Source organism: Bos mutus, chromosome 6 (genome assembly GCF_027580195.1).
Source record: "Bos mutus isolate GX-2022 chromosome 6, NWIPB_WYAK_1.1, whole genome shotgun sequence".
NCBI classification, from domain to species: Eukaryota; Metazoa; Chordata; class Mammalia; order Artiodactyla; family Bovidae; genus Bos; species Bos mutus.
Genome location: NC_091622.1, coordinates 46,092,051 through 46,104,885, shown reverse-complemented (window position 1 = coordinate 46,104,885; position 12,835 = coordinate 46,092,051). Strand labels below are relative to the sequence as shown.

General features: G+C 42.9%; 1 protein-coding gene across 3 annotated transcripts in view; it reads right to left on the bottom strand.

The window, feature by feature from the left end:
- The window catches only part of TBC1D19 (TBC1 domain family member 19), a 157,225-nt gene that overhangs the window by 38,330 nt on the left and 106,060 nt on the right, over positions 1 to 12,835 (bottom strand). For all 3 annotated transcript variants that reach the window (XM_070372240.1, XM_070372239.1, XM_070372241.1), the window contains one exon: positions 10,050 to 10,094. In XM_070372240.1, coding sequence (XP_070228341.1) covers positions 10,050 to 10,094 — 45 coding nt within the window. The remainder of the gene's footprint in view (positions 1 to 10,049; positions 10,095 to 12,835) is intronic.

Here is a 12,835-nt window from a genome sequence, read left to right as displayed (position 1 = left end):
AGAAGGAAATCTCTGTCAAATTTCTAACTGGTCACTAAGCTAACAGAACAGAGACTTCACAGGGCACTCAATACAAAAAAAGATAACCTTTACAAAAGCAGTTCAGAAAAGGCATAAACAATAACAGCCCACAACAGCAGCAAGTTCTGGGAAGGGAGAAAATCTGATTTTCAGAGTTAGCACATTGAGAGTCCCTTGGACTGCAAGGAGATCCAACCAGTCCATTCTGAAGGAGATCAGCCCTGGGATTTCTTTGGAAGGAATGATGCTAAAGCTGAAACTCCAGTACTTTGGCCACCTCATGCGAAGAGTTGACTCATTGGAAAAGACTCTGATGCTGGGAGGGATTGGGGGCAAGAGGAGAAGGGGACGACAGAGGATGAGATGGCTGGATGGCATCACTGACTCGATGGACATGAGTCTGAGTGAACTCTGGGAGTTGGTGGGGGACAGGGAGGCCTGGCATGCTGCGATTCATGGGGTCGCAAAGAGTCGGGCATGACTGACTGAACTGAACTGAATAGTCAAGATATCCGGTTATCAACAACAAAAAAATTATTATGCATGCAAATAAATAAGGAAATATAATCCATTCACAGGAAAACAATAAATTAATAGAAACTGCCCCTAAGGAAGCCCAGACATTGGACTTACTAGATAAAACTTTAGAGTGACTGTCTCCCTATCTGACCTGGCCCCTGGCCCCTGGCCCGTTTACCTCTCCTGCCTCATCTTGTGCCAACTTCTGTTTTGCTCACTGTCATCAGTCACAGTGACCATCTATTATTCTTTAGATCATCGAGTATGCTACTCTCAGGCCTTTAAAAATGCTGTGCGTTCCCCATGGGGTGTGCTCTCCTTCTTCGCGCGTGGCTCCTCTGCATATTCTGGGCTCTGTTCACATTCTACCTCCCTAGAGGCATTTCTCCTGACGCCGTTCTCTATAACAGCTGTGCCCTCCCCACCTCCCTACCTCCTATCAATTTCTGTTCCCTTTAATTGTTCACGTCATCACTTTCTGAAATTATTTTCAGTTATTTACGTTAGCTACTTGTTCCCTTATGGCAGAAGGTGAAGAGGAACTAAAGAGCCTCTTGATGAAGGTTAAAGAGGAGAGTGAAAAACCTGGCTTTAAACTCAACATTCAAAAAACTAAGATCACGGCATCTGGTCCCTCACTTCATGGCAAATAGATGGGGTAACAGTGGAAACGGTGACAGACTTTATTTTCTTAGGCCCCAAAATCACTGCAGATGGTGACTGTAGCCATGAAATTAAAAAACACTTACTCCTTGGAAGAAAAGCTATGACCAACCTAGACAGCGTATTAAAAAGCAGAGACATTACTTTGCCAACAAAGGTCCGTCTAGTCAAGGCTATGGTTTTTCCAATAGTGATGTATGGATGTGAGAGTTGGACCATAAAAAGAAGGCTGAACACTGAAGAATTGATGCTTTTGAACTGTGGTGTTGGAGAAGACTCTTGAGAGTCCCTTGGACAGCAAAAAGACCAAACCAGTCAATCCTAAAGGAAATCAACCCTGAGTATTCTTTGGAGGGACTGATACTGAAGCTGAAGCTCCAATACTTTGTCCACCTGATGCAAAGAGCTGACTCACTGGAAAAGATAGAAGACGGAGGAGAAGGAGATGACAAAGGATAAGATGGTTGGATGGCATCACCAATTCAATGGACATGAGTTTGAGCAAGCTCTGAGAGATGGTGAAGGACAGGGATGCCTGGCGTGCTGCAGTCCATGGGGTCACAAAGAGTCGGACACAACTGAGCGACCAAACAACAGCAGCAGCAACACTTGTGTACTTGTTTATAGGATGTTTATAGGATGTCTCCCTCCCAACGTCAAGGTCCTTGGCAGCAGGTACTTTATCTTTGCCCTTTACTGTGGTTCACCCACCTAGGAGAGGGAGCCAGAACAGGGCCAAATAAGTATTCATTAAATGAATAGGGACAAGTTACACATGTTGAAATAAAAATAAAAACAAGAAAAACTTAAAAATTTCCCATGATGAGTCTCCTCCAGCTCAGAAATTTTTGCTCACTGGTTGTCTAATGAACCTACTAGAGAAAGTCTTTCCACTGTAATGTCCAGTGCCACAGGGGCCTGTTATTTATTTCCATCCTAGGAAAGGAGACCACAGGAGGGGAAACAAGTGAGCAAACCTCTGCCCCCTTTTAAGCACCTGCCAGGTCAGGGATGGAGGGTGTGTCTGTGAGCTGCAGGCAAAGCTCTCTGGGTGAGGCCCTGTGACCATGAAGGCCAGGCCACTTTTGATGGTGGTGGTGGCAGAGGTATCCTTGAGAGTTCAAAGTAATCCTGTCTTTGGCAGAGGTTGAAAATAGGGCAGGTAATATAAAAATGTTGCTTAGTATTGCCTTAAGAGTAAACGCACAGAGACTGACTGCTCCCTGTCTCTTTTTATCTGAAATTTCAGACTCAATCCTCAGAGAAGAGTCCTCTCTGATTCTGGTAAGGTTCTAAAACAACCTGAGAAAAGAAGTGATCCTTAAGTATTAAGTTTATGAACAGCTGTGGGTTTACTTCATTAAGCATTAAGCTATTTTTTTTCCTGGATGAGACTGTTTCTAGGACCTATTACATACACTTACCTTTTCAATCTCAGTTCCCTGGTGGCTCAGACGGTAAAAGAGTCGGCCTGCAATGCAGGAGAGCAGGTTCAATCCCTGATGTTGACCCTGACGCTGGGAAAGAACCTGATCCTGGGAAAGATTGAAGGCAGGAGGAGATGGGGATGACAGAGGATGAGATGGTCAGATGGCATCACTGACTCAATGGGCATAAGTTTGAGCAAGCTCTGGGGGATGGTGAAGGACAGGGAAGCCTGGTGTGCTGCAGGCCATGGGGTCGCAAAGACTCGGACACGACTGAGAGACTGAACAACAACAACCTTTTCAATGGGGCTTCCCTGGTGGCTCAGATGGTGAAGGTAAAGAATCTGCCTACATGCAGAGTCCTGGGTTTGATCTCTGGGTCTCAAAGATCCTCTGGAGAAGGGAATGGCAATCCACTTCAGTATTCTTGCCTAGAGAATTCCATGGACAGAGGAGCCTGACTGGCTACAGACAGTCCTTGGGGTCACAAAGAGTAGGACACAACTGAGTGACTAACACACACACCTTTTCAATATATAAACCCCTTAATTTTCTAAAAGATACTCAATGAATTCAGTAATGTTTTTCTGAGGTAGTGGGACATGGTGATTAAGAATATTGCTTCTGGCACTTCCCTGGTGGCTCAGTGGAAAAGAATCTGCCTGCCAATGCAGGAGAACAGGGTTCAGTCCCTGGGCTGGGAAGATCCCACATGCTGCAGAGCAACTAAGCCCGTGCGCCAGTTACTGAGCCCAAGTGCTCTAACTGCTGAAGCACCTAGAGTCTGTGCTCTGCAACAAGAGAAGCCACTGCAATGAGAAGCCTACACCCTGCAACTTGAGAGTAGCCCCCACTTGCAGCAACTAGAAAAAAAAAGCCCACATAGCCATGAAGACCCAGCACAGCCAAAAATAAATAAATAAAATTAAAAAAAAGAATATTGCTTATGGACTCTGTGGGAGAGGGAGAGGGTGGGAAGATTTGGGAGAGTGGCATTGAAACATGTAAAATATCATGTAAGAAACGAGTTGCCAGTCCAGGTTCGATGCACGATGCTGGATGCTTGGGGCTGGTGCACTGGGACGGCCCAGAGGGAAGGTATGGGGAGGGAGGAGGGAGGAGGGTTCGGGATGGGGAACACATGTATACCTGTGGTGGATTCATTTTGATATTTGGCAAAACTAATACAATTATGTAAAGTTTAAAAATAAAATAAAATTAGAAAAAAAAAAAAAAGAATATTGCTTCTGAAGTCAAACAGCTTGCATTCAAAGCCGGGCTTTGCCACTGGGCAAGTTAACACTGTGCCTCAGCTCCTCTATCTGTAAGTAGGGATAATACTAGTAGTAAGTTGGCTGAGAAGGTTCTTGTACGGATTAAATGAATTAAAACATATAATGTATGTAGTGCACTCCCTACTACATAGTTCTGCATGGAAAATGTTAGCTGATACTGATGACTACTGTTATTATTGTTGCTATAACAATATTTTTTTCTTGGTGCCTTAAGCTCATTATAAAAGTCTCAAATTAATATATGTGTTACAACCTAATGATACTTTTTTAAAGGGAAGAGGGCTATTGGCTTTTACATAAAATGGTCCCAGACTGATTTGCAGGTGTGCTTTTATATGCTGTTTTATAGCTTTTCTATTTTCCTTTGCGAGGTCTCTGATTTTCACTTCTACTGTTGTTAGTCATTCTCCAATCTATATCAGCTTCTTTTCATTCTTTTTTTTTACAGGGGTATGCTGCTGCTGCTGCCAAGTCGCTTCAGTCGTGTCCGACTCTGCGACCCACCAGACAGCAGCCCACCAGGCTCCCCTGTCCCTGGGATTCTCCAGGCAAGAACACTGGAGTGAGTTCAGTTCAGTTCAGTTCAGTCGCTCAGTCGTGCCTGACTCTTTGTGACCCCATGAATTGCAGCACGCTAGGCCTCCCTGTCCATCACCAACTCCCGGAGTTCACTCAGACTCATGTCCATCGAGTCAGTGATGATATCCAGCCATCTCATCCTCTGTTGTCCCCTTCTCTTCCTGCCCCCAATCCTTCCCAGCATCAGAGTCTTTTCCAATGAGTCAACTCTTCCCATGAGGTGGCCAAAGTACTGGAGTTTCAGCTTTAGCATCATTCCTTGCAAAGAAATCCCAGGGCTGATCTCCTTCAGAATGGACTGGTTGGATCTCCTTGCAGTAAGGGACTCTCAAGAGTCTTCTCCAACACCACAGTTCAGAAGCATCAATTCTTTGGTTCTCAGCCTTCTTCATAGTCCAACTCTCACATCCATACATGACCACAGGAAAAACCATAGCCTTGACTAGACAGACCTTTGTTGGCAAAGTAATGTCTCTGCTTTTGAATATGCTATCTAGGTTGGTCATAACTTTCCTTCCAAGGAGTAAGCGTCTTTTAATTTCATGGCTGCAGTCACCATCTCCGGTGATTTGGGAGCCCCAAAAATAAAGTCAGCCACTGTTTCCTCTGTTTCCCCATCTATTTCCCATGAAGTGATGGGACTGGATGCCATGATCTTCGTTTTCTGAATGTTGAGCTTTAAGCCAACTTTTTCACTCTCCACTTACACTTTCATCAAGAGGCTTTTGAGTTCCTCTTCACTTTCTGCCATAAGGGTGGTGTCATCTGCATATTTGAGGTTATTGATATTTTTTCTGGCAATCTTGATTCCAGCTTGTGTTTCTTCCAGTCCAGCGTTTCTCATGATGTACTCTGCATATAAGTTAAATAAGCAGGGTGACAATATACAGCCTTGATGAACTCCTTTTCCTATTTGGAATCAGTCTGTTGTTCCACGTCCAGTTCTAACTGTTGCTTCCTGACTTGCATACAGATTTCTCAAGAGGCAGGTCAGGTGGTCTGGTATTCCCATCTCTTTCAGAATTTTCCACAGTTTATTGTCATCCACACAGTCAAAGGCTTTGGCATAGTCAATAAAGCAGAAATAGATGTTTTTCTGGAACTCTCTTGCTTTTTCCATGATCCAGCAGATGTTGGCAATTTGATCTCTGGTTCCTCTGCCTTTTCAAAAACCCATAAACCAAGTTTGTTAGGCATGTGTGTCAAATAAAAGCTAATATATGCTAAACTAAGTTGGAAAAGCTCTTCTATGAATAGAGGAAAGGAACTTGATTCCATGGACATCTCATCTGGCCCTTCAGAGATAATTATTTTTTATTTCTCAATCCTTATATAACTATAAAATTAAGTTTCTGGGGAGACAGATGTAACAAAGGTTATACATACATGTTAAAAGTAAAAAGCCTCTAAATTGGCTTTTTAAATACTCATTAAAGTCCCATCACTTCATGGCAAATAGATGGGGAAACAGTGGAAACAGTGTCAGACTTTATTTTTCTGGGCTGCAAAATCACTGCAGATGGTGATTGCAGCCATGAAATTAAAAGATGCTTACTCTTTGGAAGGAAAGTTATGACCAACCTAGATAGCATATTCAAAAGCAGAGACATTACTTTGCCAACAAAGGTCCGTCTAGTCAAGGCTATGGTTTTTCCAGTAGTCATTATGGATGTGAGAGTTGGACTGTGAAGAAGGCTGAGTGCTGAAGAATTGATGCTTTTGAACTGTGGTGTTGGAGAAGGCTCTTTAGAGTCCCTTGGACTGCAAGGAGATCCAACCAGTCCATTCTGAAGGAGATCAGCCCTGGGATTTCTTTGGAAGGAATGATGCTAAAGCTGAAACTCCAGTACTTTGGCCACTTCATGCGAAGAGTTGACTCATTGGAAAAGACTCTGCTGCTGGGAGGGATTGGGGGCAGGAGGAGAAGGCAACGACAGAGGATGAGATGGCTGGATGGCATCACCAACTTGATGGACATGAGTTTGAGTGAACTCCGGGAGTTGGTGATGGACAGGGAGGCCTAGCGTGCTGCAGTTCATGGGGTTGCAAAGAGTCGGACACAACTGAGTGACTGAACTGAACTGAAAGTCCTACTATAATGAGATCCTGGAGGAACAAAAATGAATGCTACAGTCCTGAACCTCACAAGGCCTGCAATGTAGAGGGGGTGATAAAGCATATACAATCAATGCCAAGAAAATACAATATGAGATAGCAAAGATTTTCACGTTGGGTACTATAAGAGTCTAGAAGAATGGCCCTTAACCTCACCTGGGGATCCAGGGAAAGGTTCCTGAAGAGGATCATGCCTGAGCTGAACCTGGAGGGCAGCCAGGTGAAGAAAGGCTGAGTGGGCTATTGCAATCACAGGACCAGGCGAGGTAATGAGGCAGGAAGCAGCATACTGCTTCTGTGAGAGTATGCTTGTGCAAAGAGTTACTAATTTGATATTTTGTGATTTTTAAAAAAGTAAAATAGGAAATTGTGAGAAATGAAGCTAGGAGTTAGACTGAATAGGAGCCAGAGTCAAGAGGGACCTTCTTATGCTTCCTTAGAGGTTTGGGTATTGCTTATAAAGAAATGCAGAGCCATTAAGAAACTTTAGGGAGAAAAATGACAAATTTCAGATTTTCCTTTTAGATATACAACTCAGACAGCACTGCGAAAAACAGAACAAGGCTAGAAAAGCCTAGAGGAAGGGAAATCAGTTAGGTGTCTCAGTTCTGTTCAGTTCAGTCACTCAGTCGTGTCCGACTCTTTGCAACCCCATGAACCGCAGCACACTAGGCCTCCCTGTCCATCACCAATTCCTGGAGTCCACCCAAACCCATGTCCATTGAGTCGGTGATGCCATCCAACCATCTCATCCTCTGTCATCCCCTTCTCCTCCTGCCCTCAATCTTTCCCAGCATCAGAGTCTTTTCCAATGACTCAGCTCTTCACATCAGGTGGCCAAAGGATTAGAGTTTCAGCTTCAACATCAGTCCTTCCAATGAATACCCAGGACTGATCTCCTTTAGGATGGACTGGTTGGATCTCCTTGCAGTCCAAGGGACTCTAAAGAGCCTTCTTCAACACCACAGTTCAAAAGCAGCAATTCTTCGGCGCTCAGCTTTCCTTTGTAGTCCAACTCTCACATCCATACATGACCACTGGAAAAACCATAGCCTTGACTAGACAGACCTTTGTTGATAAAGTAATGTCTCTGCTTTTTAATATGCTGTCTAGGCAAAGAGTCGGACACGACTGAGCAACTGAACTGAACTGAACTTAACTGAGGTTGGTCAGTTACTTACTCCAAGCAGTAAGCGTCTTTTAATTTCATGGCTGCAGTCACCATCTGCAGTGATTTTGGAGCTCAAAAAAATGAAGTCTGACACTGTTTCCCCATCTATTTGCCATGAAGTGATGGGACCGGATGCCATGATTTTAGTTTTCTGAATGTTGAGCTTTAAGCCAACTTTTTCACTCTCCTCTTTCACTTTCATCAAGAGGCTCTTTAGTTCTTCTTCACTTTCTGCCATAAGGGTGGTGTCATCTGCATATCTGAGGTTATTGATATTTCTCCTGGCAATCTTGATTCCAGCTTGTGCTTCCTCTAGCCCAGCGTTTCTCACGATGTACTCTGCGTCTGCTGCTGCTAAGTCGCTTCAGTCATGTCCGACTCTGTGCGATCCCATAGACAGCAGCCCACCAGGCTCCCCCGTCCCTGGGATTCTCAAGGCAAGAACGCTGGAGTGGGTTGCCATTTACTTCTCCAATGCATGACAGTGAAAAGTGAAAGTGAAGTTGCTCAGCCGTGTCCAACTCTTAGCGACCCCATGGACTGTAGCCCACCAGGCTCCTCCATCTATGGGATTTTCCAGGGAAGAGTACTGGAGTGGGGTGCCATTGTCTTCTCCGAGTCTGTATCTACTGGTGTCTAAAGGCTGAATGAGGGCAAGGTAGTAGTTATGATGATGCCATGAGGGTCCCAGATGGGTTTTGAAGATAAAATTGGAATATCCTCATGATTTGTTGGAGGAAGAGGATCCATGACTGAAAAGAATCATGATGACTACCAGATGTTAGGCCTTGAATGACTGGCAGGCACACTTAAGTGAGAGAGAAACAGTTCAGTATTTGGGTTTTTATTGTTATTGTTCTGTTTTTTTAAATTTAATTTTGCTTTTTTTTTTCTTTTATAAATATGAAAGTTAATTTACTTCAGCTTAAGACATGTTAAGTTTGAGTTAAATAATGTAGAAGTCAGAACTGAATTAACAGATAGAAGAGCAATTAACAAACAGAAGCAAGAGAGCAGATAAGAAGTCCTAGGAAAATGTTTGCAAAGAAGAGCTGCATGGGGAAAACCAAGAGGAGCAGCAGAAGTCGGGCGGGGTGGGCCGCTGGAACTGCAGCGCTCAAGGAGGGGCAGAGGAGGGGGCCCGGGACAGAAGTGGGAGGCACAAGGAGGCAGCCTGTGCTTTCTCGGCGCTGTCTGTGAGCTTCATGTGGGCTGGTCAGTAAGGAAGCTAAGCCCGGCGTGTAAGTCGCATCTGCTGAGCACTCACTACACATCCAACTGTGCTGTTTCATACAGTGTATCTCCTTTAATCTGTTACCCATGTGCTATAGATGACGAATCAAGTCTGGCGAAATGCATAACTTACCCAAGGTCATAGGGTGAGCTGCAAGAACTGGGATCTGAACCCAGGTCTACAGGATTACAAAGGCCACGGTCTTAACTCTGCTGGAGTGAAATAAATTCTTCAGGATGCCACTTTATATTATCATAATAAGGACTGCTATATAGTGCTTTTCCAAGGAGCATATCTTTAAAACTAAGAATTTCAAAAGGAGTCATTATACATTTGACCACTTTAATCAAAATACAAATTTTTGGAGTTACATTTCTTGAAATATTTTTTATCTCATAAATACTACACTTGTCAAGAGGCTTCCCTCCTAGTTCAGTCGGTAAAGAATCTGCCTGCAATACAGGAGACCTGGGTTTGATTCCTGGGTAGGGAAGATCCTCTGGAGAAGGAAATGGCAACCCACTCCAGTATTCTTACCTGGAGAATCCCATAGACAGGAGACTGGCAGGCTACAGTCCATGGGGTCTCAAGAGTCACACAGGACCTAGCGACTAAACCACCACCCCTACCACCACACTTGTCAAACCATGAGAACAACAAAGTGCAATACACGGCAATCCACTCATTGGGGCACTGCTCCAGTAAAGCCACGGGAAGGTACTGGACAGACGAGTTAGTGTCCTTCAGAGCAAAGCTACATGCCCTGCACTTAACACCTGAGTCTTCTTAGCTTGCTCACAAATACTATTACTGGTCTCAAGGGAAATCAGAAAGGCCATGCACAGCCCAGCACAAACCTACCACAAACATGGAAAACTTCATTAGAATAGTTATTTTACAGAAGGTTTATTTTAGATGATAAATTATTGTTCATTTAAAGATAGAGAATAATAAAGTCACATTCCTATTATAAAAGTTGTAATTTTCCTATTTCCCACTAGAGGAAGCAATAACATTACTCTTACCATTTGGTGGATAAAAGACAGCATATTCTTCTAGTCCTAGTTTTCCTGTAAGAGAAAAAACACACAGAGTTCCAATATTGTTAAATAAAATAGAAAAAACTTTAAAAATTAACTAACTTTGTGAATATACTAATAATTAGTGGAATTTTAAAAACTACTATAGTACAATCTCCTTTCATTTCATAAGAAATTAATTTGAAAATATGCCAGCCAATCTTTTGGTATCAGCAAATCTTTTCATCAATGAAGGTTAACAATGAAAATTTAAGTACAAGGCAAGTGATGCAAATAATTTAAAAAACAAACGTTTTCAAGCTCCTTAAGCACTTAAGAGCAGCATCTATTTGTAAGCACAGAACTGTTGTATTAATTATAAGTAATTCTATTTTTGTCATTAAAGTAAGTCTAAGCTTTGTAATACCTCATTAGTTTATCATTTTAATGGAATGGGAGAAGAGTTTAAATTAAATATCTATCACTGGACAGTGGTCATATTTTCTGAGTCCTTAAACAATTAATATGACCTAAAGTGTGAAAGTTGCTGAGTCATATCCAACTCTTTGTGATTTTATGGACCATAGCCCACCAGGTTCCTCTGTCCATGGGATTCTCTAGGCAAGAATACTGGAGTGGGTTGCTATTCCCCTCTCTAGGGGATCTTCCCGACCCAGGGATCAAATCTGGGTCTCCTGTACTGCAGGCAGATTCTTTAGTCTGAGTCACAGAATAAATATTTGATATCAACATTGTCTCAGAAAATTAAAGTATATTTACCACAACTAAATATTTAAAGGAGTTTAAAAAATTTTCTCCTCAAAACATTTAAAGGTCTGAGGTTTTTCCCACTTTCCACTGAAGTGTGAAAAAGTAGGTAATGTTTATCTCGACGGTTTTTCTAACACTGTTGAGTCTACTGAAAAGACATATGCATTTTTGCATTTGACTTTAAGGCAAGATTTTAATTAAAACAATTTTTGTATTTCTTGTTGGGAATGGTGGCAGAGAAAAAATGGAGAACTGGATGAGCAGTTTAGGTTAAAGTGGAGACAACAAGGATTGATCTTGTGAGTAAGAAGAAAATGAAACGATAGATAGATGGTAGGTTGACAGGTATCCAGAGGGATGGATGATAGAGAATACCTGCTGAGTACTCAATACTGGGCTAGGTGCCAAGAGGCAAACAGAACAGATGTAAAATATGGGCCTTGAACCACAGGGCTTATAGTCCAGACTACAACAGGGAACATTAAGATATGTTTGCTGAATTTTCTGGCACAGGCTTTACGTGTTTTAGAGGTTTAGAGGAGAGGGAACTTGATGAGAGATTAGTGGACTTGGTGAGTAAGAGATAATAGAGAATGTATAATTGGTCTCTGCCCCTGGTTGCTGGCACAGAGCTCCTGAAATCCTTGATATTTCCTAAGTTTGCTAAGAGCACTAGGAGCATCTCTTATGCTAGTATTTGTCTTTGATGCTGTCCCTGATACAAGGCTTCTGAAACCCTTGTCAATTCCTAAATGAAACTAGCATTAAGAATATCTTTTGTTCTATTCGGGTGACCTGAGTGGGCTCCTGAATGGGGGCTTGTCACCAGAAAGACCAAGCCATGATTAGAAGCTTGGAATTTTCAGCCTCACCCCCCATACTCTGGAAGGACTGGAAATGGTATTTAATAATCGATTATGCCTATGTGGGCTTCCCTGTTGGCTCAGACAGTAAAGAATCCACCTGCAATGTGGGAGACCTGGGTTTGATCCCTGGGTTGGGAAGATCTCCTGAAGAAGGGAATGAATACCCACTCTGGTATTCTTGCCTGGAAAATTTCATGGACAGAGGAGCCTGGCAGGCTACAGTCCATCAGGTTGCAAAAGAGTCAGACATGACTAAGCGACTTTCAAAATATGTGAGGAAGACTTAAACCCCAACAGTAGGGGGTTTGAAGAACTTTCAGGTGGGCAAACAGGTCAACACTGGAACGATAACACACCCCAATTCCACAGGGACAGAAACTCCTGTGCTCGTGACCCTCCCAGAGCTAGCTCTATGTATCTCTTCATCTGGTTGTTCATCTGTATTCTTTATCATATCCTTTAACAAGCTGGTAAATACAAGTACATGTTTCCCTGAGCTCTGTGGGCCACCCTAGAAAATTAATCAAACCCAAAGAGGGGTTTGTTGGAACCTCCAACCTATAGCCAGTTGGTCAGAAGCACAGGAGACAACCTATGCTTGTGACTGGTGTCTGAACAGTGTGTGTGTGTGTGTGTGTGTGTGTGTGTGTGTGTGTGTAGGGGGGCAGTACTGTGGGACTGAGTCCCTAACCTGTGGGATCTGACACCATCTCTAGGCAGACAAGATTAGAATTGAGTTAAAACGTAGGATACCCAGGTGGTGCCAAGACTTGCTTGTTATTGTGGGGCAAAACTCCCACATACGTGTAAACAAAAGCGTCAGAAGTGAAGTGTTTTGTGTGAGTTGTAAACACACTACTGGGAAATACAGTAGGAAAGAACTGGGTTTTTCCCTACATAGAAGGAAATAATCTCAGTTTTTCTGATACTGTGAGATATAGACTAGTTCTTCAAGAACCTATGATTTTGGGGGTGAAGGAAAAGGAATCCTTCTGTGTAGGGAATATATAGAGATTTAGAATGAATATGCGGTAATGTGGAATAAACAGGGAGCCAAAGTTAGGTAGGTTAAGACAGGGCCTTAAAATCCTGGCTGAATTTAGAGGTGAGTCCATTAGATAATTAAATTCTACAATCAGTTTTTCAGCAGATGAT